Source organism: Podarcis vaucheri, assembly GCF_965113315.1.
Source record: "Podarcis vaucheri genome assembly, contig: HAP1_SCAFFOLD_248, whole genome shotgun sequence".
Lineage (NCBI taxonomy): Eukaryota > Metazoa > Chordata > Lepidosauria > Squamata > Lacertidae > Podarcis > Podarcis vaucheri.
The window spans coordinates 9,982-36,965 of NW_028118698.1; the positions used below are offsets into that span (position 1 = coordinate 9,982).

Sequence of the window (26,984 nt, forward strand, 5' to 3'; positions counted from 1 at the left end):
GCCAACGGCCGCTCATCTCGGCGGTTGGCGGTGGCGCATGCGCGCTCGCCCGCTCTCGCCGCCGACGGAGAGGGAGAGAGAGGAAGGCGACCGGCTGAGAGGAAGACCGGCGTGAGGCTGTGCGGGGCACTTGCCCGCCTCCGCCACCTGAACGTAAGGCTTCTTCTCCCTCTGGGTTTCCCCCTCACCCCGCGAGGCCGGAGCGTGGCGAGAGGTTTCCGCCGCCATGGACAAGAGCGCCGTGGCCAGGATGGGAGCGGTGGCCAGCGCCAGCGTGTGCGCCCTGGTCGGCGGGGTGGTCCTGGCCCAGTACATCTTCACCATAAAGAAGAAGACGGGCAGGAAGACCAAGATTATAGAGATGGTAGGAGCGCGCTGCCGAGGCGCTGTTTACTCGGGAGTAAAGCCCCGCTGCCATCGCAGCGCTTCGAGCGGTTGCTTTTCGGTTTTCGTTACCCCCCCCCCCTTCTCGCGGTCAAGCGGTGTATAAGTTTTCTGAAATAAACAAATAATTGGTCTCCCGTCAAACTCAATTCAGGGACACCTGAGAAAAAAAGGGGGGGGGAGAGAGAGACAGCTGTATGAGAGCATCAGTGCCTGCATGTAGGTCCAAACTGCTAGCCAACTGGGGCTGTGTGTCAGAAACCAGGGGGCATGAGGAATAGAGTAGGTTTTCCTGGAAGAAAGCATGGCAGGTTGCCTGGAACGCTGAACAGCAACAGCACTCCACACTGCCAAATTTTAGAAGAAGAAGAAGAAGAAGAAGAGTTTGGATTTGATATCCCGCCTTTCACTCCCTTTAAGGAGTCTCAAAGCGGCTAACATTCTCCTTTCCCTTCCTCCCCCACAACAAACACTCTGTGAGGTGAGTGGGGCTGAGAGACTTTTACTGCATGTCCTTTTTGTATTCTCCAAATTCTACATTTATAGGGTCCTCCTTGTTCTGTAATCATCCCCCCAGATGTGAGCAGCCAATTTATGAGTGCCATCAAAGCTCCCAAACTTTCAGAGGGGTTTTGGTGAGTCCATGACTCCTAATATAGGAGGACTGAGATTCTTCTCATTGTTGAGCTCCCTTTCTTCCTCCCTCAGTACCCATTTCTTTCTTAGCTCGCCTCTGCGTTATATCCCAGAAAGTGTTCCCTGTCAATTGCTGCTGTATGTCCTACACTGAGGCAATGCTTCATTTTCTAAATAGCTTTTCTTTCCAAATCTATTCTATTCCTTTTGCTTCTCCCCCCTCCATTACTGCTCTCCTGCAGAAAGGAAAGGCACCCACCCACCACTGAGAGACTCCAAGGAGATGAGGTTTAAGCTGTATCAAGCCTCTAACAAGACCTAACGCAGCCCACCTCTGACAATATCACAAAATCCACAATTGTAGCCAAAATATAATTTGTGCATTCTATTCCTTGATGTTGTTAGATAAGTATGCTGTTACCAGTTTGATTCTAATTGCAGAGGTTGAAACATCCACAGCATAGATTATAGCTTTTATTGGGTCTCCTTATTTATTTGTTCTATTTGCTCCGTGCCTCCTTGGTTTCATTATTATGCAAGCATCATAATACAGTGGTACCTCAGGTTACAAACACTTCAGGTTACGAACTCCACTAACCCGGAAGTAGTTAGAGAATGGAAATCGCACGCCAGCAGCATGGCAGCAGCAGGAGGCCCCATTAGCGAAAGCGCACCTCAGGTTAAGAACGGTTTCAGGTTAAGAATGGACCTCCGGAACAAATTAAGTTCATAACCCGAGGTACCACTGTACTCTGTTTGGTAGTAAATTTAGGAATACCCTCAGCCGCCTTCTGTGCTTGAATTGTGTATGTACTACTTAGTTTCTAAAGAGGCAAATTTCTACAGTGGTCAGAAATGGAATAATCAATAATGTATATATTACATTAGCTTATCTGTGTGTGCTGCTGAAGCTTGTTTGCTTTCCCATATTAGTAGACTAGTTCCTATAGAAACAGTGATGTCATGATGGAACACAAAGAATATGCTGGCATAGGCTTGGAACAAAGGCATAATGTTAGAAAAAGAACATACGACTTTCCTTAAAGGAATCACAATTGTGCACTGTTTCCTTAAACTTCACAATTCTTTGGGAAGTCAGTAAGTAGTAACACTGCTATTTCCAGGTTGATGAAATGAGGAATAACAGTAGGAAGACATACAACTTAGTAGTATTCATGATTATTTTAGTGGGCCTTACTTCTAACTGTGACTCAGTTCAGACACCATGCCAAAGATTAGCTAGTGTTAAACATGATTTTGATCCCACACTATAGTTTAAGATTTCAGTAATGGTAAGGGACCCCTGGACGGTTAAGTCCAGTCAAAGACAACTATGGGATTGTGGTGCTCATCTCGCTTTCAGGCAAAGGGAACCAGCGTTTGTCCAGACAGCTTTCTGGGTCATGTGGCCAGCATGACTAAACCACTTCTGGAGCAACAGAACACCATGACGGAAACCAGAGTGTTTCAAACATACATTCAAATTGTGATTTGTAGCTGTTTTCGTTTTCTGTCTGTTGGCACTCCGAGTCTGGGTGCCCTGACCCCTGATGGTGTAGCAACGTCTGTAACTTGGTTTTGTCAATTCTGATGCCTCATTAGGCCATATATAAGTTTCTTAGCCTTTCTCCATGTTTGAACAGCACACTAAAACATAGTTTAGTGTAATGTGAAAGAGCTAGGGTGAGTGTTGGTTCATATGTCCCTCTCAGACAATCAGAAGGAGAACTTCAGAAGTTTTTACTTAACCATCATTTGTCATATGTAATCTGGACCAACAAACCTTCATTTATGTAAACTTTTGTTTGTTTAAAACAAGCCAACTTTAACTATAGTTCAACATAATCCACAGTTTACAGTTTGGCTGAAACTCTAAATTGTGACTAATGAGAAAGAGAAGTAAAGCTTTTGAATTCCTCATGGCAGCCCTGAAACGAGAAGGGGAAGCATAAATAACAAAAAAAGTGTGGTTTAGGCGGTGGAAGTCTTTTAAGATATTTTAATTAAATTTTTGTTTTATAATGTATGTAAGTGTAATTCTGGAATTACTGTTTTTGGAAAACAGCATTTTCCTTTTTCCCCCTTTCTTTTTCTTTTTTCATTTTTTCTTATCTTTTATCCTTTTTCACAGTATATGTTTGGCAAATATGTAAATAATTGTGTTTTTGCAGATATATCTGGAAATTTGATTGTATTATTCAATAAAGTTGTATTTTAAAAACAATTTTAAAAAGAGAGAGAAGGGGAATCATATAAGCCCACACCTCAACTAGGTTCATTGACAACATGCTTAAACCAGGGGTAGGAGACATTTTTCAGCCTGAGAACCACATTTTGTAATGGACAACCTTCCAGGGTAGTTTGCCAGTATGGGTGGGGGCCATAGGCAAAATGTGAGTAAGGTAATGATGTGACGCTTTGTATGGTACGCTGCATTCATGCCACACAAGTCAGCTGTTTCTACACACACACACCTGCATCCTGGTAAGCAAGAGGAATTATTGAAGGTCAAGGATACATTCCAGCTATGCAAAACACCCATGAAGGGTGTGAAGTGGGGTCAGGTAGGGGTATGGCCTGGGGTGAGTCCTGGGGTCATTTAGCCCCAATTCCAGAGGTTTCCTACTCCTGCAGTAAACCTTTGTTTAGCATAATATTCAGACATAACCATTGTTTGGTGTGATTAGGATTATATTTGTTTAAAAAGCTGAACAAGGGTTTGGAAGAAGTAAATGCTGCCATATTATGAAACCAGAATGGGATAATTTTTGTTAGTGCTGAAGGACGTTCGTGCCTAGAGATTGTGACTGCAGACTGTTGTGATAAACAAGCACAGCTCTGTTATTCTGTGGACTGAACACCATTGCCTCAAATTCTGTTTATTTTAAATGGAGAAAAAGCAAGAATCAAATCAGGCCAATCACATAGGTTTCAAACTATATATATAAGTATACAGTGGTGCCTCGCAAGACGAAATTAATTCGTTCCACAAGTTTTTTCTTCTTGCGAGTTTTTCGTCTTGCGAAGCACGGTTTCCCATAGGAATGCATTGAAAATCAATTAATGCGTTCCTAGGGAAACCGCCTTCAGACCAGGTCCGGGGACAGTCTGTCCCCCGACCTCTTCTGAAGGCTGGGGGGGGGACAAGGGCTTTTCTTCCCACTGCCAGCCTTCTGAAGGCTGGCGGTGGGAAGAAAAGCCCTTCTTCCCACCTCCCGCCCCGCAAGCTCCGGGGACAGGAGGGCTTTGCTGCCGACCGCCAGCATTTTAAAAGCCCCTGCTGTCCCGGGGCGATTTTAAAATGCTGGCGGGCGGGAGCGAAGCCTCCGCTGTCCCGGGGAGATTTTAAAATGCTGGGGGTCGGGAGCGAACGCTTCGCTCCCACCCGCCAGCATTTTAAGATCGCCCGGGGCAGTGGAGAAGTCTCCGCTGTCCCGGGAAGGCAGGCGGGGGGGGGGAGCAAAGACTTTTGCCCCCCGCCGGCCTTCAGAAGAGGTCCAGGACCTCTTCTGAAGGCCGGCTGTGGGCAAAAGTCTTTGCTCCCGACCGCCAGCAATTTAAAACAGGTCCCCGGAGATTTCCCTATGGGCTTTCGTCTTGCGAAGCAAGCCCATAGGGAAATTCGTCTTGCGAAGCGCCTCCAAAACAGAAAACCCTTTCGTCTTGCGGGTTTTCCGTCTTGAGAGGCATTCGTCTTGCGGGGTACCACTGTATATACTTATGCAAGTATATGAGCACTGCATTCATTAATATTTATAAAGGGCCTATATCTGTTATACTAATGACAAGTTAGGAAGCAAATAAAACTATAAAACAACAATGAACAGTAGCATTAATATAATAATTAATATTTAAACTCAGCCCTTCTGCAGCGGAGGTGCAGATGAGATCACAAAGGCTGGCTACAGTCAGCAAAACCATTTCATTCAGTTTCAGCTGAACATTAATAATTGTTTCTTTCTGTGGAAAGCTATGGCTTAAAGTTACGAAACAGAGGATAATATCAAAATGTATAAACCCACTGAAATCCATACTAACTTAGGAAAACAGTTAAATAATAGAATTACAGCATTTCAACAATTTAACAAAATATCAGCATAACACTGTTGAAATGAATACTTTTGGACATAAAACCAGATAAGTTAACAAACTGCAGATAAATGAGGAGGGCTGGTCTGTTTGCTTTTATGAAGTTTAGCGAGTGTTTTCTGACCTGTTTTGGCCTCTTGGTGCAAGGAGGCTTCTCTGCAGTTCCCTCCCTATCCAGAGTTAAGTGATAGTGCACAGGCTAAATTCCTTAGGTTTCTAGTTTCAGACTCAATGCATGCTTAAACAAGAAATATATTTCCTAAAGAATACTGAGCCTAGCTTTATAGATCAGTACTTGGAGTCTACCTGTAAGCAAATGAGCAACCAGTGCAGTTGACTGAGCACATGCACTCCCTATATTCATTCCTTGGCAAAAGATGAGCAGCAGAATTCTGAGTTGGCTGAATTTGCAAGGAGGGAAGTCTTTATAATAGCCCATGTTCACAATACTGTATGCCAAGTGACAGGGAACCTTCATAGAATCATAAAATGGTAGAGTTGGAAGGGACCTCAAGGGCAGTCTAGTCCAACTCCCTGCAATACAGGAATCTCAACAAAAGCATCTATGACAGATGGCCATTCAACCTCTGCTTAAAAACTGCTCTTACTGTCAGAAAGTTCTTCCTGGTGGAGGCGGCAGCACCGCTGCTGCCAGGCCCGCACGCCTCTTTCCCCAGCTTGGGCTGGCAGCGGCTTCACCATGCATAACTGCTCTGCATGCCACGGCCAGCCCGAGCTGGGGAAAAAGGCACACAGGCCTGGCAGCGATGCTGGTGATGGGCTGGCAGTGGAGGCAGAACCACAGTTCCTACCTGATCTTCACTCCAGACCTTGCAGTCGCTTCAGGACTTCTGCTTCCAGGGCACTGCACCCTCCCGAGCATGCACATGCCCCCCAATCAATCAATCAATCAATCAAACCAATTAAAAATAACTCTCCCAACCCAGACATTTCATATAAAATGTAAAAATCCGCCCGAATGGGCATGTTCGCCCCCCGAAAAAAGAGGAAATGTCCGGGAACACCTGGGCATATGGCAACCCTAATATAGCTGGCTATTCATTATTTCTTCGCTTAATCTTTGTGCTCTTTGGAGTTTTAACCCAAATAATGTTCTGTTGGACGTTTTTCCGATTAGCATAGGAAAAGGAAAGCCTGGACATATCAGATTTGTTTGTTCTTTTCTTAAATAAGTACAAGGTCCGCTTATGGTTCTTTGTGCAGGATTTAACTTACCACCATTAAAGGAAGAATTGGACCTATGGTGTGTGTGTTTTTTAGAAACAGAATTTAACCCAGTAAATTTTTAACTTCGTGCTAGTTTTGAAATAATACAGGTTCTGTAAACTCAGTCCTAAATATGTATGACCAGAAGCAAGGCCGTTAAATTCAGTGAAACTTCATTTCTGGTAAGAAATGTAGGAGTGCAGCTTTAGAAAGCCTTGGAATAAAATTGCTGTAGGAGGCCTAATGGCACCCTTTGCCCTGTCCTAGTTTCTCTGTAAACTGATTCTTCCTAGCATCTTGATAGTTATCACAAATGTGCTGACTAATAGTTGCAATTTGAGTCACAAGTGAGAAAGGTCATTTTGTTGGATGAATGTAGATCCTAGTATCCCAGCACTTATTCCCATGTTTGCTGACTTCTGCAGCTGTACAGTTATTTGCAGTGTTAGTGGAGCTATGGGCATGAAAAACTCACTGGTTATGTTTAACTTCTGTTTTGAAATGTTTTTGTGTTTACATAATTTGTCCTGAAGCTGTTACACAGAACTGATATGTTTATAAGAAATATAGCTTTTATGTTCATTTTTCTTGATTCATAGCAGTTCAGTGTTATCCCAAAGAAATTATGCAAAAAAATATAATATGAAAACTAGATGGGATAAGCAAATTGTGTGAATGTTTACTTACACACACACACCCCCGATAATTCTGTCCAAACATTTCACTTCAGTTATTCTTGGAATAATATACTCTAGGCATATAATTGGATTTTGTTTGTTTTGATCTAGGGTTGTTTTGGGTTGATATCAAGCAGTAGTTTAACTCAGTGTACACATATTGAAATAATGAGCAATTAAGCATAGGGTTGTTTATGGTCCAGAACATAGTTAAGCCTTACAAAGTACCCTTACTCCTGTAATAATTTGTGCTTTTCGTGTTCTTGTGGTTGCTGTCCAAGGTAGAGCGTGTGCTTAGAGAGTCTTCATATTTTCTTCTCCAAGTTGTTACCAAATAACTAGGATAAATTGGAAAGTGCCATCAGAACTGTGATGGAGTCAATGTTTTTATCTGCTTATTTCCAGTCTAGTTTTGCAGATTTTAAAATGTGTGTGTGCATGCTTGTGCACACACATCCTTGGGCTTGTTGCAGGCATCATATAAGAGCAGGTGGGTAGCTGTAAAAGGTAAAGGTGAGGTAAAGGACCCCAGGATGGTTAAGTCCAGTCAAAGGCAACTATGGGGTTGCAGCGTTCATCGCTTTCAGGCCAAGGAAGCCGGCTTTTGTCCACAGACAGCTTTCTGGGTCATGTGGCCAGCATGACTAAACCGCTTCTGGCACAACAGAACACCGTGACAGAAAACAGAGCACACAGAAATGCCATTTACCTTCCCACCACAGCAGTGCCTGTTTATCTACTTGCACTGGCGTGCTTTCAAACTGCTAGGTTGGCAGGAGGGTAGCTGTAGAAATGCCTACACTCACCAGGAAGAGGAGGTGAGAAGCAATGCTAGCAGCAGGACAGCAATAAACACGAAAAAGAGTTTCCCCCCTTTGTTCCATGCTACCACAGTTTCTTGACTTCCTTTTCCTGGGCCAGGTAGAAGGGCCTTTCTATGAAAGCCTGCATGAAATACTAAGGGGAGAAATCATATAGTTAAAATAAAACATTCTATAGCTGTTACAACCCACTTCATATCTAAGCAAATCAGGAGTTTTGAGTTCCTCTGAATAGCCATGGTTAAATACAGTTATTCTTCAGTGTCCTTCTTTTGATTTATTATCTTATTCATTAGCTGTTCTACCTTGTTAATTTCATTCTTTATTCAATAACTTATGATAAAGTGAGATCATTCCACATAGCTGGTGTCTTTCTTGCCTCTAGTGTGCCAGAGTATTGGTTGTCATGGTTATTATCTATAGGTTCTGTCCTTACATTCACTCAGTGTACCAAGATACTAGTTCCAAACATTTTTTCTGTACTGAAAAGGGGTTAGCTAAAGTTCACTCACTTATGCTAGTTAAAAAAATGATTTAGACAAAAAAAAGATAATTTTCTCCTTTGTTACCACATAAGTCAGTTTTACACAGAATGCTTTAGGTTTAACCCCAACAAGTGCTGACTGTGTATGCATTGGACACGCCAGTCAAGCAAAAGTGGTGAGTTCCCCTCTTCAGGTGCTCCCCCAAGCCAGAGGATTTAGGGTTGTGTTGTTGATTTGTACTCTGGTTATGTGCTGCTGCTCTTGAATGTCATTTCAAACCACAATAAAAATATATATCCATGATAAAGTGAGAGCTGTTGATGTATTTCAGCTTTGTCAGTACCAATATGGACTAGAGGGCCAGGGAAGGGTTGTTACTGACACCTCCTTCACTAGGGACAAGTTTGTATGTGAGCTGGGTTTGAGTGTTTGTATTTGGTGTTGGGCCAGAGAGACATATAAGAATTCTGTTGGTGGTCTAGTGACCCCACTGCCCATCAGTTTCCTTTCCTGGACAGGATGAGCTGGTCTCAGACATTGTGTTGGAAACTCCCAGGACATTTCACTGGGACAATACTTACACCTGGGCCACCTTAGGGTGATCTGCTTGGAACTTCATGGCTGCTGTGACAATCATAGGGCTCTTTCAATGTCTCCTGCCCAACACATATTGTCGGACACACTCCTGACCTAGTATTTTTGACTGAGTAGCAGGTTTGATGTCTGAAATGGTAGGGGTTCTATAAACCTGTCATTACAACTAGACCAATTCCTCAGAAATTTGGATTGACACCCCCTCTGCAGAGGTGATGGACCATTAAGTTGGTCTGCCACCAGATATTTATGGAATATGATGGGTTCTTGGATGTTTTGGGATTTTCCTTTTGACATGGCTGCTGGTCTCACAATGGTATGGTGAGAAGGAAAAGGCTGTTGACATCATCTCTATCAAGCACCCTCCCCTACCTAGCTAACGTCGTGGTTTAATAGAGGACTGTGGGCAGTAAAACAAACAGAATGGTAGCTACAACACAGGTGATAAAAGTCTCATAGTAACTACTACTGGAGACATGGAAGAGCATGTTATCAGGCAGCAAAACAATCTTCCCAGCCTTTTAATCCTTGAGCAGCTGTTCAATAGAAGGTTTTTGGGTTTTTTAGTGCTGATGGAGCTATTGCATCTAGTTCCTGGGGAAGATATGCTGGAACCTTTGAAGGCCTGCTACTAAACATTTGCTAGGCACTTTGAGAATAAAATTGCTCATATTTATTCTGACTTAGACACTGTCCTTGATGCAGTTGTAGAAGTGACCAGAGCACCATCTGGTCCAGTTTTATAGGATCTGTTTCCATTGTTGCAGGCTTAGGATATATACAAGGTGTTTGGAGAAAGGTGCCTATCTTGGCTTCTTGTTTCGAGCCAAAGAGGATTGCCTAGGTGGGCCCACAAGGTTACAAATAATTCAGTGAGAGAGGTGCTGTGATGAAGCCTGAAGTGCAACAGGGTAGAAGATACTGAAGATGCCTGGGCAAGGCAGAAAGCCAAACTCTTAATACTATACCAGATCTGGTCAACTCAGTTGCATTATATTGCTTGCCCCTTCAGGTGCTGATGCCTGTGCACCAAGGCTCATTTGCTGTGCTTAAAGAGGGGTTTCCAGCCTGAGTACAGTGCCAGATAGGTCACCATGAGGTTTCTGGTTGAAGCCTTGACAAAAATTTTGATTTAGCTTTCCATATATATTGCATCGTAGTAAATATTATTCTGCAGATTTGTGGATCTGTATGGTTCTGAAATTATTTGATATATAGTAGAGGCAGAGTCTTTGCTAAAGTCTCACAACCTAGTTTAAAGCAGTTTTAATAGTGGTCAGCTTTAGTAATAACAACAGACTTTCAAATAAGGGGTGTGAAGCGTTGCTGTAGGTTTTTCCAGTAACTTTGCCTTGCTGTGGAAAATGTTCAAATGGAAACTCCTAGTATTTATTATCTCTTACTGGCCATATATTATCTCTTCTTGGCCAAGAAACAGTAACTTCTTAAGCATTTTAACCTTTACCCTCAATCTATCCTGACCTCAGTTTCTTAAGTATTCACTTTTCCCTATTCAGTGTGTGGCATTAAGGAATTTTTTTTCCATCACAGTATTATTAGTATGTTGTACTGATACAATTGTAAATTACATTATACTGTGAAATCCTTTGGTGCCTGTTCAGCTTTGTGTCATGTGGTTTTATCATTCCTTGCAGCTGGCACAGCCTTAATTTGACACTCTTGAAAAACTTTAATAAGTGTTACTTTAAGGAAGCTAATACATACACAATGTTAGACATCTTACAGGCTATATATGGATGTACTATGTTAAAACCTTGCCATGAGCAAGCTGCATTCTTTTCAGAATAACCTCTGTGCCATGTTTCAACTAAAGTATTCCTACAGATAAATTATAAAACCAGTATACTTCTCAAGTATTCCTTTTGTCAGGGACATCCCTGATTTGATCCTTATGTCTCTGCCTCTCATTATTCTTGGAGCAGACAGTTGAACAGCTGTAGACTTTAATATTGAAAAAGACACTGGCTTTGTAGAATGTATTTCTTCATTTTGTTCTTGATTCCACACTTTGGAGAAATTTTCCTCCTTCATTGTGGCAGAAATACTAATAATAGTATATGGGTAAATCCCCATACAAAAATAATTTAACTGTATTTGAGAATAAATATTCTATTTAAATTAGATAACAATTAAAATAATTTGGTCATCTTTAATTCAGTTAACAAGTTGTACATATTCAATATTGCCTTTAAAAACAGTAGAAAAATCACAGGATATAGTGACGATGAATACAGAACAATAGGTTGACATGGTGCTTCTCAATTTACTGTTATAACATACTTGATTACAGAGGTGTACCTCTGCTGCTTTTATGAAAAAGGCATAATTAACACCCCTATTCAAACTTCACATCATGAGGAACAGTTTTTACATATTTTATGCTGCTGACCACACAATTAAAAATGAACTAATTCCTATTTAGTTTTAGTAGGTGGAGGGCACAGTCAGGATCCCAGGCCATGTAGGAAATATTTGACATAATACAGGAACTTTACACTGCTGCTGTCAAAACTCAAGACTACCTTTTTATTTTTTATAATATAAAATATTTACAATGAGGAGGTGGTCCTCTATTGCCAATGGTTTTCAACCCTGGGTCCCTAAGCAATGTTGGACCACAACTCACGTCATCTCTGACCACTGGCTAAATTGTGTGGGTATGAGAGCAGTTGTAATCCAACAACATCTGGAGACCCAACATCTGGAGAACATTGCCCTAACCCTAGAAATGTTCCCCTTTGTTTTGTATCTGTCGAAAGACAATTAGGCCTTCTTCTATCTTCCATATTCAAACCAATCAACCTTATTGACTTCTGCCTCATGTTTTAATTAAACATTTAGAAGTACGTATCATAATTTACCTCATCTGTGAATGCTCTGAGTAACATAGGCATCATAAGACAGAAATATTGTTTACTCCAGTAAGTCTCAGCAGCATGTTGATAATACATGGCTCGAATTCTTTAAAATAATAAAATAGGATTTGCTTTCCACATAAGCACTTTGCTCTTGTTACAGCAGTCCTAATTTGCCTGCTGATCAGTCAGAACTGCCTGATGGTTGAGGTTCTGGGGTTCTGTTGTTGCTTTCTCATCTGATCATCTGTAAATCTGGCAGGCTGGATTGTTATGCCGTGCCTTCCTAACGTACGTCACAGGGTTCGGGTTTTTTGCTCAGGGATTAGTCAGGCTGCTTTTGGAAACGCCCTCAGCTGTACCTTGTGCTGCTATATTAGTGTTTACTTAGCTGGAAGAATTTTCTTTTGGCGGCTGCAGCTGCCTCAGCAAGCTCCTCCGGTAAGTTGTAAACAGAGCTTTGGCTTTTGAGCCAGTATTGCCAGCTTTGTGCAGGTTTATCTTATTTTGATAGTTTGCTGCTAATTCTAAACATCATGCAATTCAATCCTGTCCATGTTTACTGAGAAGTAAATGTGTTTAGCAGGGCTTACTCCCTGGTATATATGCATAAAATTGTCATTTTAGATTGTAATCCTCTGCATGCTTACCTTGAAGTACCTTGAAGTACATTGTACACAGTGCAACTTGCTTCTCAGTAAACATGCTCAGGATTGCTCTGTTAGCATTTTTAGCATTTTTAACTATGAATAGAACAAATGCATGGATTTGTGGGTTGACCCAGACTGTTGAAATCTGTTTATAGATCAGAATGTATATGAATAAATCTGGAATTATCCAGATTAATCTCTGTGTATACTTTGTTTATACACACAATACTGACCGTTGAATAATGTGGCAGACCATTTCTTAAGCGGTTTGCTTGGTTTTTGTTGGCAGCCTGTATGCAAGCCCTGCATCTCTGGAGTCTGCTTGTCACCTGTGCTGTTGCAGTAGGAAAGCATCAAGAACAGAAGAAGCAAGAGTGCCCTAAACTCAGCACACAGGTACTCCCCCTTTAAAAAAAAAAAAAAGGAAAACTCCTGACAACTCTGTTGTCCAAAAGCAACCACAGTCCAGACTTCAACACTTATTTTTCATTTTGTAAGTGTTGCAGATCCAAAGTTCAAAATGACTTCAAGTCTAGAGTTTTCTAGCATCAAAAAATGTTCTGAGTAAGACTCTTAACTGTAGCAGGCATCCTTTACTGATATGATTTTTTACGTGTTGCTTCATCTATACACATCAAGACCTTCTAGATTTATTAAGCTTAGTTTGCATGCAACCACTTTGTTATTCTTGGATGTGAAGTGCATTTCCATCCATTGCATCATGCCATCAGTTGAAAAGAATTTAGTAGTAGCAAAATGTGTGTGTCTGTTAGTGTATCAGTAGCATGCAGGCAGCAGACGTTTATAACATATTTGTGTATGTTTTAGTTCAAGAATGAGATAAATGACACTATCAGGTATGCTTCTTAAACAGCTAAAGCTCTGTGCTTTTAATGTGCTGTAGTAATTGTCATTAAAAGTTTTGTCTACTAAACCTGGGAGAGAACTGATAGTTCTTTCTCATTTAACTGACTATTACCATCACTGCAAAAAAACTTTAAATTCTTACCTTAATAAGTTATTTTTCTTAAGTAGACAACACAAATAATAACATATACCCCTATAACTCCCATAATCTGCAAGTATTTTAGCCAGTGGTCCAGGTTGATGTGGGCTGTAGAGTCTGACAACATCTGCATACTCAGGGTTGAATACAGTGTCTGGATTACAAAGCTGTTCAAAGCTTGGAATACTAGCTTTTTAAAAAAAAAAAACCCCTTAGTCTGATCCCAAACATTTATATTTGAAACCAAGACCCATCCCAATTTTTTCTGAGGTTACTGTCTTGTAACCTGATCCTATTCCCAGCCAGGGCATCATGTGGCAGATGAGTGATCAAAAACTATCCAGCCCTATCACACTTTTTATTATAAGCAAGGGGAGAATGTGTTGCTGCCTTTAGCTGCAAAATTCTCACTTTGGTTGCTGAGGTCCACTGTCGCCTACACTACAGAGGGCCTGCAGCAATTCTGCCCTGAGAACCTCATTGCTTATAGGGGACTCCTCTCCTCCAATTATGTACCACTAAAGGTAGTGAGAAAAATTCCCAGCAGTCTATATAGCAGGGGACACTATCTAGTCCCATTCTTTGCAACACAAAGGCAAAGAACTCCTTAATTACAGCACAAATTTTGAAACTGCATAGATCCTTAATTTGTTGCCATATTTATATTGACCATGCCTCACGCCATAAATGCAACTGATTGTTACTTTTCATAATTAATCCTTGCCACATTTCCTAAGCTGTATGTAGTTTGTATGTAGAATGTTTTAATTCGTATCTTTTAGAAGGAAAAAGGCAATAAAGCTCTTCCTGATAAGAAGTCCTACCAAAACTGAAATAGTTAATGTAGAATAGAAATTAAGTTAGCTTGTTTTTTCAGAAGGTTGTAAAGTAGCTCTTTACTTTAAATAAGCACTGATAAACAGACTTGGCAATGCTGTGGGAACTTTATATACCAGAAGAGTAGGCTTACATGGCTATCTGTTTATAAATACACTGTTCTGTTGTTTGCCGTTCTTAGGAGTCTTGTTTCAAGGTGTTTCCAAAACAGTGTAATGAATAACTGTAGCTGACAATATTTTAAACTTTGATAACTGTACCTAATATTATATTTGCAACTACTGTTCTTCAACATGCATAGTATTTTATGGGTATACAATTTTAGCACCATGTAATTAGCATGGCCCCACTGTCACTCTTGGAACAGATGGACAAATCCATTCCTATCAGCAGCCAGGTATGAATGTTTGCTTTGTTGAAAGAGATATCTGAGCTAAGTATCTGAAATATTTCTGAATGAAAAGTTTATCTTAAACATTAAATCACATAATTCAGAATGTATTATCTGTATTAGCAAAACAAACTGGGCTGTTCTAATACACACTTACTTGGGATGAGCATAGGATTGCTTTTTTAATCAGTTAAGGGCAGTTTTAGGAAAATAAAATTCTTTAATATTGGGATGCACGGAGATCAGTGATATGAAGACATAAGCAACTTGCGGTCCAGATAACCTTATTCTTACTAGCCTTTCTGGGCCCTACTATCTGCAATCTTTAACTAGCGGTTCCATGTGTCCTGTATAACTGTAGTTAAGCAGAGGGCTGCAAGTACCTCAAGTAATTATTAACAAAGTAGAGCTTTGTTTATGACAGCATTCTTGTGGTACTACTAAATCTTACGTTAGCACTTTGTGCCAGACCATATTGGCTTAATGTTGCACTGAAAGAAACCTTAAATTTGCTTAGACTTCTTCAAAGTTGACATGTCTGGGGATTGATTGAGTATAAAGAACTTTTCTACTTTCAGCGGACAATAAGTATATATGAGTGCCTAATAAATTACTTAGTAATTTTCCTCAGAGTTTGTTCACCTAAGTATGCTCTATATTGTCAGAAATATAGAAAAATGTAGTGAAAGCAATGAAATAGGGCAGAAGCTTAGTTCATTAAAATTGTAGGTTAAATCCATAAGGTCCATCTTCTGCATTTTCTTTTAAAACTAATTTCTCCCACCGAAAGATCAAGTACTTTCGATCCTAAATCTTGCATTGGGACTTAGTGTTATTTCTCCTTTGTACTTACAACTCAGCTATACAGCTGCAAATAAGACATTTTAAGTGTGTTGTAAAGTGCATTATACAAATGTGACACTAGATGGCGATGGTGAGCTAATGGCAAATTCAGTATATTTTTCAAAACGCTTTTAACAAAAGCATTTTCACAATGTTTTTATATGTGTGTAAATTCCACCTTAGCTTCCCAAGCCTTCCAGTTTATACCATGTTTGTGCAGCTTCTTATATCAGTACTACCTTCCTTAGGTGATTTTCATAATGCAATATTAAGAAATAAACTAGTCTTTTTGGATTATTTTCTTTCTGGCAAACAATTTTATTTTTCCTTAATAAACAAAAATTAGAAAATAACTAAGTAAATTTGCATGATGTTTACATGAAGCACCATCCCACTGTTAACACTATATCTGTGTCATCATTTTTTAAAATTAGGATCAATTAAATATTGATATATGCATATTCCAGTTTGGGTTCCCACTGGTATATGCTATTAAGGTTAAAAAATAATAGGGCTTGTTGTCTCTGTTACTGATCAATAGCTTATCAACCAGATAAGTAGATTTTAGCTTATTGTGACAAAACAAACAACTCACTTGTGACCCTCCTAGAGGATTTTCAACAAATACAGATTCCGTCCCCTTTAAGATTTATATACCACTTGATTGTAATAAAGCCTCAAAGCAATAAAACAATAACATTATCAGCAAAAAGCAGTTAGAGCAAGTATTTAGAACATTAAAAAAATGAAAACAGCTAAAATCAGATTAAAATGCATGATAGCTTCCACATGTCTGGCTAGCCTTGGCTAAACAAAAATGTTTTCAGCAGACACCGAAAAAGTGCAGTGAAGGCACCCAATGTCAACTATAGAGGGGCAAAGTTTTGTGCCCAGTAGCTTCTGTGTCTGATTTTACTTCTGTATGTAGCTTAGCAAGAATGGCATGCCTCAACCAAGATACCTTCATAGCTATGTCAGCAACACACATACTGTCATAAGTATACACATATTTAAAACTGAGTCATTAAGCAAATGGATTCCATTCTTTGAGAGACAGGAAGCTTGTCATCCTTCCTGAAAGGATGTTGCCATGATGTAATTGTACTGTTCCAGCTCTTATCTCTTGGTAGTATTTCTTCCCTAGCTATGTTGATTACCTACATTGGTGATAGGGCAAGATGTTTGGTTGCTTTGTCCAGTGAAAATAATGTGGTTTGACCAAAACATATCCCCCAGGTGAGTTGCTGCTTTGGGGGTTATCTGCAAAGCCTACTTGCTTCTTCTGGTCTTTCCCATGTTATGCACAAGAGTCGTGCCTATAAGCTTTAGGCTTTGAATTATGAAAATCATTACCGTCTGCAGTCTGCACTACCTATATTGACTCTGTGACTTCTTCCAAATGTGCTACATGGTCTGTCAGGGACTCTATAGATCACTGCGGATGCTGTGTGGCCTATGGGGATCAGAATCCTAGGGTAGGAGCGAATATGAGGACTTGTGTTTATATTCATGTTAGATCGGAGTTGAAACTTGACATAACATCTTTCTTGCCAATGCATGCAATTATGCTTTCGAAGGATCTTCCAAAACTATGATAAAGCTTTGAGGCCTGCCACTATACAACACATTTATTCAGCCTGTATCTAACAACATGGTAACAGCAGTAGTGACTTTGTGCTTCATATCCTCACCAGTTGCAAAGTGCTTATAATTACAGTCGAAAGTAAAGAGTTTTGTGAATAAATGTAAAGATGTTTTGATAAAGATTTATATGAATGTTGACTAAGCGCACCCATCAATTTCCCTTTCTAAAGAAATGGTATTGTATTTTATCCTATAAGCCTGAAATCCACAGAACTTGTGAAATGCTCTATTTTATAAAATTAATATCTACCTCTTGTTCATGTTTTCTAGATGCCAGAATTTCAGAAGAAAACGGTCCATATCAGGGACCCAGAAAGGGTGGAAGAAATTATCTGTGGTCTCATCAAAGGAGGAGCTGCGAAACTTCAGGTGAAGACTAAAACACATTTGTAGAAATTAACCATCATGCAACTGTTGTTTAGCAAAGTCAAAATCACTATATATATATATATATATATATATATATATATATATATATACACACACACACACACACACACACACACAGAGAGAGAGAGAGAGAGAGAGAGAGAGAGACATTTACTAGATCCATAGAGTTGTGGGATTTATTTAAATATTCTTAGTAACACACTCATCACAACTCAGGTGTATAATTGCATCATTTTTAGTAATGCCTTTTTGATTAATAATGTTGATGCACTGATATTGGCTACATTTGCTTGCATTATAGGGATGATCCTAGACTTGTATGCTCCTCCCCCCTCCACCCCTTTTAAAATAAAATAATAATAATGATAATGATAATAATAATAGATTTATATCCTGCCCATCTGACTGGGTTTTCCCAGCCACTGGGCGGCTCCCAACTGAATATTAAAAATACAATACAGCATTAAGCATTAAAAACTTCCCTAAACAGGGCTGTCTTCAGATGTCTTTTAAAAGTAAGATAGTTGCTTATGCCTTGACATCTGCTAGGAGGCACCACTACCGAGAAGGCCTTCTGCCTTTGGCATGACCATGAGGAGAAGGATGGAATATTTTGCCTCTGATTTAGACTAACTGTAGCTTCGTATTACATCTGAACCCTAAATTACGTTTAATCTAAAAAATGGTTTACTAAAATAATCCACCTTCGCAACTCATGATTTGAAGTTTGCTTGTTTTTGTAAACCATAGTTAAAACTAACCTCAGTTTGTCCTGGTGCTGATATTGTGCTAAGCTGTGGTTAGTCAAACATGGCAGCAAAAAGTTCCAAATTCCTTCTTGCAAGCTTTCCAGAGGAGCACGGGAACTCAAGGTTCACACACACTTTTCCTCATACTTCTACACTATGAGCCATTCAATGTATATTTTTTAAACTTTGTCCCTCGCTTAAATTCTAGGCATTTAACATTTGTGCTTGTGATTTATAATTTGTTTCATCTGCCTTTTACAGATAATTACAGACTTTGATATGACACTGAGTAGATTTTCCCACAATGGCAAAAGATGTCCAACATGTCATAGTAAGTACTATTTATTGTTTATGAGTAAGTACTATAAATAGTAAGTACTATTTATTGTTTATGAGATAGGCTGCAAACATCTATCTACTCACCTGGTAGAAAGCTCCATTGAACTCATTGAAATTTCTGAATAGGCTTCTCTAGAATTTATGGATTGTGTCCAATGCTTTGGGTGTGGTGCTTCCATTTCCTCTTCCGAATTCTACTCCAGAGGACTCCCCATCCCTCTGAAATAAATTTTGTCGACCCACAGGGGGCTAGAGGGAAAACAAAGGAAGAGGAAGTCTATTGCAGGTAGGGAAGTTCATTGCAGCAATGGAGCTGGAGCATTAGATATGGTCTGTTGTATATTTAAGTAGATACTAGAATTATAATACTAGGTGATAATCAGTATTTGATCCTAAGAAGTCCCCTCTCAATTCAGTAACCTTAGTAATGTTTTTCTTCCCTTGCAATTTATTACACCTCGTTCATGAAAACTCTGTGTATGCATATTATGCAAATATGGGGTGGAAGATCCTCCTTTAATGAAATAAGTTAATGATTTTCAAAAGGAGATGCTTTGATATCTGTAGCTCTTTTTAACACACTGATTTTAATAATTGCTTTATAACTTCTAAAACAAATAGCATTGTTAGTTTTTTTTAACAGGTTAAAACTATTGCACTGATTTAGGGCAAGTTAGAATCATGCACTGTTCTAATAACATTCTGTACATCTTTCAGACATCATTGACAACTGCAAACTTATAACAGAGGAATGTCGCAAAAAGGTAATCCTAAAAATTACTTATTTGCCCCTTGTTGTGGCCACTTACAGTACAACACTTGTAAAGGATTACTCCACTCAAGCTTAATGTCAAATTATTTCACGAGTGTGCTCTGTTGGCCCCACTTTTTTCTCTTTACTCAAAGTGTGTTACACTTATCTCCGAAGTGAAAATAACATTTTCTGCATCTGATGGTGGACTTCAGTACACAACGGTTTATGCCACAGTGAATTCCAAACCCTTGGTATGTTGCACAGGATGCAGTGGTGGTTTTCTTCCACTCATCCCAAAGCAGTTCCACTGGTCTTCACCCATGATGTGATCCTGCATCACCGCTCTGGCACAGAACTCTGTTTTGCCTGCCAAAAGTACAGGTGGGTGGAAGTACCACCAATGGGATGACTCAAGTTCTTTCTTGTTTGAGACTTTCGGCAGAAAAACACAATGAGAATCCCAAGATCCACTGGATTCCAAACTGGCCCTTGATGGCATTGGGTCCAATCAATATGCCAACTTTTATTTCCTATTGTTGCTTTGTTAATTGGTTTTTGGGCCATAAAGCAAAAGTCCTGAACTGAAATAGATTTTTAATGTGGAGGGTGAATATTTCCTGATCTTTTTACTGAAAAGCTTTAGCACTAGGGTGGCAGCAGCAGCAGCAACCACAGCAGCAATCCTCCATTGTGCAGGGCATCCAAAACCAGGAAATTATTCTTATACACATGTTAACAGGAAATATACAAGGATTAAAGTAGCAAATTTGTTTAGATTATTTGATCAAAGCACAAAAGTTGTCATCATGGAGTACAACATATGCAGAATGTTTGAACTTTTCTTTTTTTTCAGTTGTACCAGTTGAAAGAAATGTATTATGCTATTGAAATTGATCCAAGTCTTACAGTTGAAGAGAAGTATCCTTACATGGTTGAGTGGTAAGTTTTCTGTAATGGTTAATATTATAGCAAACTTTTACATCTTAATTGTTAGATTGACTTGATTACTGAAGCACACTTCCATATTTTACACTCAAAATTTAAAATGAATTCCAAAATATAAAATGAATTTAAAATGAATTCCAAAACAATATTGCATGAGTAAACATTCATTGTTTTGGTAAAACAATAGCAGCCAATTAGAGTGTACCATTATGTACAAAAGGCATAATCTAGTAGTTAGATTTCTTTCAAAAGGGTTGCCTGAGTTATCTTTTGCCATGGAGTTTCCAACACCCTTCTTTCTGATAGCAGTTGTCAAAATTAAAGGCATAAAAATCTTCCAGTGCTGTTCAAGAATTTGTGATCAGGAAAAGGGGAAATAGTGTGCAGCTTAAATGGCTCTTTAGATATGTAATGGAGAACTTATGGCACAAAGGCCATGTGTGGCCTGCTGTGTAGTCCTATGCAAAAATTCAGTTTAGACCTGTTAAAGGGGGAGAAAAATTTAAAAAGCTGAAATAGATGGATGAACATTGGGGGGAGAGGGTGGGAATTCATGCAGTTGCTTTTAATGTAGTTAATTGTTTAGCAGTCAATTGAAGTAGCATTAGGGAAGCTGTCTAAAACACTTTATTTTATGCATTTTGTTGGTTTTGATACCATTTGATATAGTACTATTTCAGTGTCCTTGAAGCTGGTTATATTATTGTTAATATCTGATTGCATATGTTTATCATATATGACTCAAGATTATATAGTCTAACCACTTGATAGTGATTGATATGTTTTAATGATTGATTCTATAGAGAATTGAAAATGTTGCAATGTCCTTTTCAAAATAAATTATTTGGATTTCTGTGTTATGTTTTCAGATGAGTTAGCATATACAGTGGTACCTTGGTTCTCGAACATAATCCATTCCGGAAGTCCGTTCGACTTCCAAAAACATTTGGAAACCAAGGCGTGGCTTCCGATTGGCACAGGCACCCCAGAAACAATAGCCGACAGCCGTATTTTACTTCCGGGTTTTCGGCATTCAGGAGCCGAAATGTTCGAGTACCAAGGCATTCGAGAACCAAGGTTCCACTGTGTAGGAATGAAAAATCACAGGAGACGAGAGGCAGGTGTAACATGAGGCGTCTCTCTGGGCGGACCCCTGAGAGCCTCTTTTATTGAATATTACAAGCATTGCCACAGGTGTGCTTGTCGCTGATTGGTTGATACATAAGCATAAGGTGGGAATTACATGTGAGAGGTGGGGATTACATGTGATCATTTATCATCGATGGAGTAAAGGCTGGGAATCGAAGCTGGAACTAGACAGGCATGAAGCCTCCTAATTAAATTGTAACTAGAGATTAATATGGCACGAAACAATATAACAATCAAGTTCTGTAGATGTGGTCAGCTAGGCATGGAGAGCAGGTCATGTTGTTTTCCATGCGCTTAGGATGACTGAACAAGGAAAAGAATGTCCTGGTGTTTGGAACAGTTTTGTACAGTTTGTGCAAAAGCAGGGAAAAGATTATAAGCAAGACTTTCTAGAATGCAAGAGAAAAGGTGCAAGGCTTCCCCAAAATGCAGCAAGTATGGGCAGAAGGAAAACTTCCCTTTACCACTGTAAACTGTTGTTATAATGATATATTGATATATTGATTTGCATTTTTTGCTGTGATGTTGTAACCTGCTTTGTGGGCATTTATGTGAAGAAAAAAGCATGGAAATTAAATAATAAAAATGAAATACTTCACACCTAGGATTTTAGGATATTATGCTACAGATTTCACTTTATTACATTAAAGATTGGGCTGGCACATTGTTTTGCTTTGGCTATTTTATCAAAATATCTGTAGTGCCTGTGGTTCTCAGAATTCCAAAAGTGTCTAAAAAAGTCAGCAACCCTAACTTGAAACATTCCTTTTCCAGTAAGAGAGTGTGAATTTTTACCCTACATGAACACGAATAACATGTTTTGGTGTTTATTTTAGGTACAACAAATCACATGCTTTGCTTATTGAACAAGGATTACAAAAGCACAAACTTGCTGAAATTGTGAGGGAGTCTGATGTTATGCTGAAGTAAGTAAGAACCTAGTATTCCGTTTCTCTAGTTTTGTAAATGTGGCATAATATTAGCTTTAGGAATGGGTTTCTTCGTTGGGGATTACAGAAATGGAAAGCTGTTACATGCCCATATGTGCTCTCCAATTTAAAAAAAAACCAGATTGGATTAGCAGGCTAGTGTCTCCCCTTCCTTGCACTACTTAAGCAGAATGCTTGAGTTCCTCTCTTCTCTATCCATACATCTATTAGGTTGAAGTACAAGGATCTGACATGCAACCTTTACTTATCTTCATGCCCTCTAGCCTGAGGAATAGGAAAGTAGATGTTCCACAAGCTTGTTAATTTTTAAAAAATTCCCTATCTTGTCATTTTTACAGATAAGGTGCAGCAGGAATTCCTGCTACACCCTTGCTTTTTGAGAAGCAAACTGTTTTACGTTTGCAAAGCAGAATGACCTGAAGGACATGTTGCTCAAAAGAGAACAGATATTTGTTAAAGCATTTTTCTTAATATTTTTATTGATTTTAATGCAAAACATCATCTTCGATCAAATGTTTTAGATTTTGAAACCATAGATAAATAAACTTTCCATTAAAGAAAAAAAATGCACCAGCATCTTGCCTATTTCATAGATATTTTAGGGGGAGGATATGTTAAATTTCTATTTTTGCAATAAAAAATGTAATAGTATCAGGCTTTAGTTCCTTTTCTAAAAAAACAAATCTGCTTTTACAGAGAAGGGTATGAGAATTTCTTTGATAAACTCCATGAACATAATATTCCCGTATTCATATTTTCTGCTGGAATTGGAGACATTTTAGAAGAAGTCATTCATCAAGCCGGTGTCTACCATCCCAACGTCAAAGTAGTTTCCAACTTCATGGATTTTGATGAGAATGTAGGTATAAACATATCAAATGCATACTGTTAATTCATTGCAACACTAAGGAAGTAGCTTCCGACTCGAGCATTAAATGGGCATTTCCTATATTAAAGCCAGTCATTAGGTCTGGTGCAGAATGCATCAGCCAAACTGCTGATGGGATCACATGACCAGCCGTGTAACACCGTTGGCTGCCTATATACCACTGAGCCAGGGTCAAAGTATTAATTTTCAAGTATTTTTAAAAAATGTATTGGGTGTACACTCTGTAGATACTCAAGATTGGTTAGAATCAATTAAGTAACTTAAGTTTGTTGAGTTCAGTGTGTCTACTCTGGATATTAGACTAGATTCAAAGTGGGAGAGGACACAAGGTTTCCTAGAGTGAGTGAAGAAATGAGTTTCCTTTGAATAAAGCATTATTCTCACTATGATAAGCATAATATAATTGAAGTTGGTTGAAAGAATAAAGCCTCTTGGAAACATTCTAAAGAGACAGAGAAGGGACACTTGTTAATTTGCTAAGACCATTCTTAGAACTAACTATTGTCATGTTTAACAGGGCGTATTAAAAGGATTTAAAGGGGAACTGATTCATGTTTACAACAAACATGATGGTGCCTTGAAAAATACAGAGTACTTCAAACAGTTAAAGGACAACAGCAACATCATACTGCTTGGAGATTCTCAAGGAGATTTAACTATGGCAGATGGAGTGGCAAATGTTGAACATATTCTTAAGATTGGGTATCTCAACGATAAGGTAAGTCTTTGTCTCTTTGATAAGCATAAGGTCCATAATATTAGATTATATGGTCATGTATACCTTTTTCTAGTGGGACATGGGTGGCGCTGTGGGTTAAACCACAGGGCCTAGGGCTTGCTGATCAGAAGGTTGGCGGTTCGAATCCCCGCAACGGGGTGAGCTCCCGTTGCTCAGTCTCTGCTCCTGCCAACCTAGCAGTTCGAAAGCACATCAAAGTGCAAGTAGATAAATAGGTACTCCTCCGGCGGGAAGGTAAACGGCATATCTCTGCACTGCTCTGGTTGGCCAGAAGTGGCTTAGTCATGCTGGCCACATAGCCCGGAAGCTGTATGCCAGCTCCCTCGGCCACTAAAGCGAGATGAGCGCCGCAACCCTAGAGTCATCCGCAACTGGACCTAATGGTCAGGGGTCCCTTTACCTTTATACCATTTTCTAACATAGAATGCGTTCAAGGGTAGAAGCTTAATACAGTCAAACCTCGGATGTAGAACATAATCCGTTCCAGAACACCTATTGACTTCTGAAACGTCCAACAACCTGGCGCAGCTTCCGATTGGTTGCAAGAGCTTCTTGCACTCAAGTGGAAGCCATGTCGAACAGTCAGGTTCCGAAAAACGTTCGAAACCCGGAGAATAGGTTAGGACTGTTAAATGTACTGCTTCCTGCTACAAAAGATCCTAAAGCAATTTACAGCAAAAGTAAAACTAAATAATAAAATTACATAAGCATACTTAAAACATAGTCAAGCATCCAATCATTGGTCCTTTTCAAATACCCAAGAAACAAGAATGTATTTGCCTAACACCAAGACAGAGACGTTGGTTTGGGGTCGGCCTTCCTAGTGACAGCATTCCCAATGTAGCATTCAAGGTCATTGCTTGTCTTATATAATATCATAGAGGTCACATCTGACAACAGAATGAAATGTGCAGCAGCTGAAAGAAAGATTTTATGGAATGATTTGTTTGAACCTGTCCATTAGTACCCCATAATACAGAACAAAAAAATTATTTCTACAGGCTACTTATTAACATGCATCCCAAAGACACATGATTGCGCATAACGATGAACCCAGAAGTGACTGAAAACTTCACTAAACACTAAACGTCACTAAACATCACTAAACACATCACTAAAAGGGCAGAACAGGGGCAAGGTGTGCTTAAATGTGCTCCACTGATGCACTTGGGCGGGAACGGAAATAGTCGTTGATATATATTGATCAATCCTGATACTTATTTTTACTTATCTACTCATCAGAGATCCTTATTAACTCATAACCTAGCCTAAGTTCAGCATCCACATCTCATACCTCATTGACTCCTGGTATGGTTGCAATATAAAATCCACAGATTGCATTGTATTTAAGTAAGGGTTTTTTTGTGTGTGTTTTGTTTTTTTACAAAATATAGCAGTGCTTCAGCCTGACTTACATATGTGCTAAATAGCTTTTGTGTGCAGTATGTATTCAGGGTAGCAAATTATATTTTGCTTCTCAAAATTATGGGAACAGGATTGAATCCTTTGTACTTTAAAGGCCTTTCCAGAGTTCTGAAATCTGGTTGCAAACATCTTTGAATACACCACCTACATTACATAGTAAAAGAAAAAAAAACAGATATCACCACTTTCCTTTTAAAATGGTGTTGACTTGGCAAATTGTAATATGTTTCTTGATGTTTGACTTTTTCTGACATTTGGGTTTTTCTTTGCGTTCTAAAACCTAGGTTGAAGAATTGCTGGAGAAATATATGGACTGCTATGATATTGTGTTGGTGAAAGATGACTCTTTAGATGTGGCCAACTCAATCTTACAAAAGATTCTGTAAAGAGCATTATTGGAATTTGCTTGTTTTCCTCCTGATGAAGGCAGTTGGACAAATCAGCATGCCTGTGCTATCTTAGAATATCAGTCTTGACGCTGTTTTGTATGGGAGTCACTTTATTTGTAAAGTAATATACTGTATCCATGATCTTCTGGACGCTCACCCCCTTCCCCCATCACTTTTAATGGAACCCCTTATTTATTCTAATGGATAGGTTGTATGGATAACTGGAAAAGAGTTCCTTCAGTTTATATTCATGCACAATAAAGGGATGTTTTCAGAATATGTGAGACTGTTGTAGAAAATGCACGAGAAGCATGGTGAATAAGCACATGTGCAAGTAATTGACTTGATTACAGTTCATAAGTTGCACCTTTTGAGTTTAAGGGGTTTAATATTGCTGATATTTGTATAGTCTACAAAAAGAGACTTTGTGCCAGAGCACAGATAAGAAAGCTTGCTACTCTCTTTGGTACACAGGAGTGAAGACTAAACACTGCAGTCTTTAAAATCATGCTGGCTATAAAAATAATGCTGAAGCAGATCTTGACTGATTTATAGTAAGATTTGTGTCTGTCCTATGTTTTGGCCCTGAACAGTTCTAAATACACTTTTTCTACTTTACCAAATAGCAATACACAGAAAACACTATTTTCAGTAGCACTGCCATGTTTATTTCCAAGCTAGGTATAAAGGATATAATTTCAGTGTTACCTTAGTGAAGTGTGTGATGATATATACAGTAACTGTTTTAAAAATGAATATACCACGGTAGTTCTATTTCTGCCATAGTATGTCTCATGTAACTATTCGTGAAAATGTTAAGTGTTTCGAAATGAAAGTTTCTTTTGCAGCTGTGATCCACATTTCTGCCCAGCAGGAGGCAGATAAGGGCTGGTTTGAGGCTAAAATAGGAAGCAGGAGAGGATATAGAGTTGGCCCGTTCTGGTCCACTATCCAACACAAGCTGGGATCTTTTCTCCTTCAAATGGTTCTCAGAATAAAGGGTTTGTGCTTCCTAGTTTACCCCAAAGGGAGACTCATTTCTTCAAGCTAGATGGAGAGAGTATTTATGGAATGGGGTCAATTGTCTTTTGAACAAAACAAGAAAG

At 39.2% G+C, this 26,984-nt stretch overlaps 1 protein-coding gene across 6 annotated transcripts; it reads left to right on the forward strand.

The window, feature by feature from the left end:
* The first annotated feature begins 23 nt into the window (after positions 1–23).
* Positions 24–26,157, forward strand: NT5C3A (5'-nucleotidase, cytosolic IIIA). 6 transcript variants are annotated; one of them, XM_082242403.1, is made up of 10 exons: positions 24–153; positions 12,729–12,835; positions 17,431–17,529; positions 18,561–18,630; positions 19,356–19,402; positions 20,246–20,331; positions 22,323–22,412; positions 23,133–23,295; positions 23,843–24,043; positions 25,774–26,157. In XM_082242403.1, exons 2-10 carry the CDS (start codon positions 12,734–12,736, stop codon positions 25,873–25,875), a joined length of 960 nt encoding a protein of 319 aa, XP_082098529.1. In that variant the 5' UTR covers positions 24–153; positions 12,729–12,733; the 3' UTR covers positions 25,876–26,157. The 6 variants fall into 6 exon arrangements, with proteins under 6 accessions (XP_082098529.1, XP_082098530.1, XP_082098531.1 ...); XM_082242405.1 differs by having other exon boundaries at positions 43–364; XM_082242406.1 differs by having other exon boundaries at positions 79–338.
* The last annotated feature ends 827 nt before the right edge of the window (positions 26,158–26,984 follow it).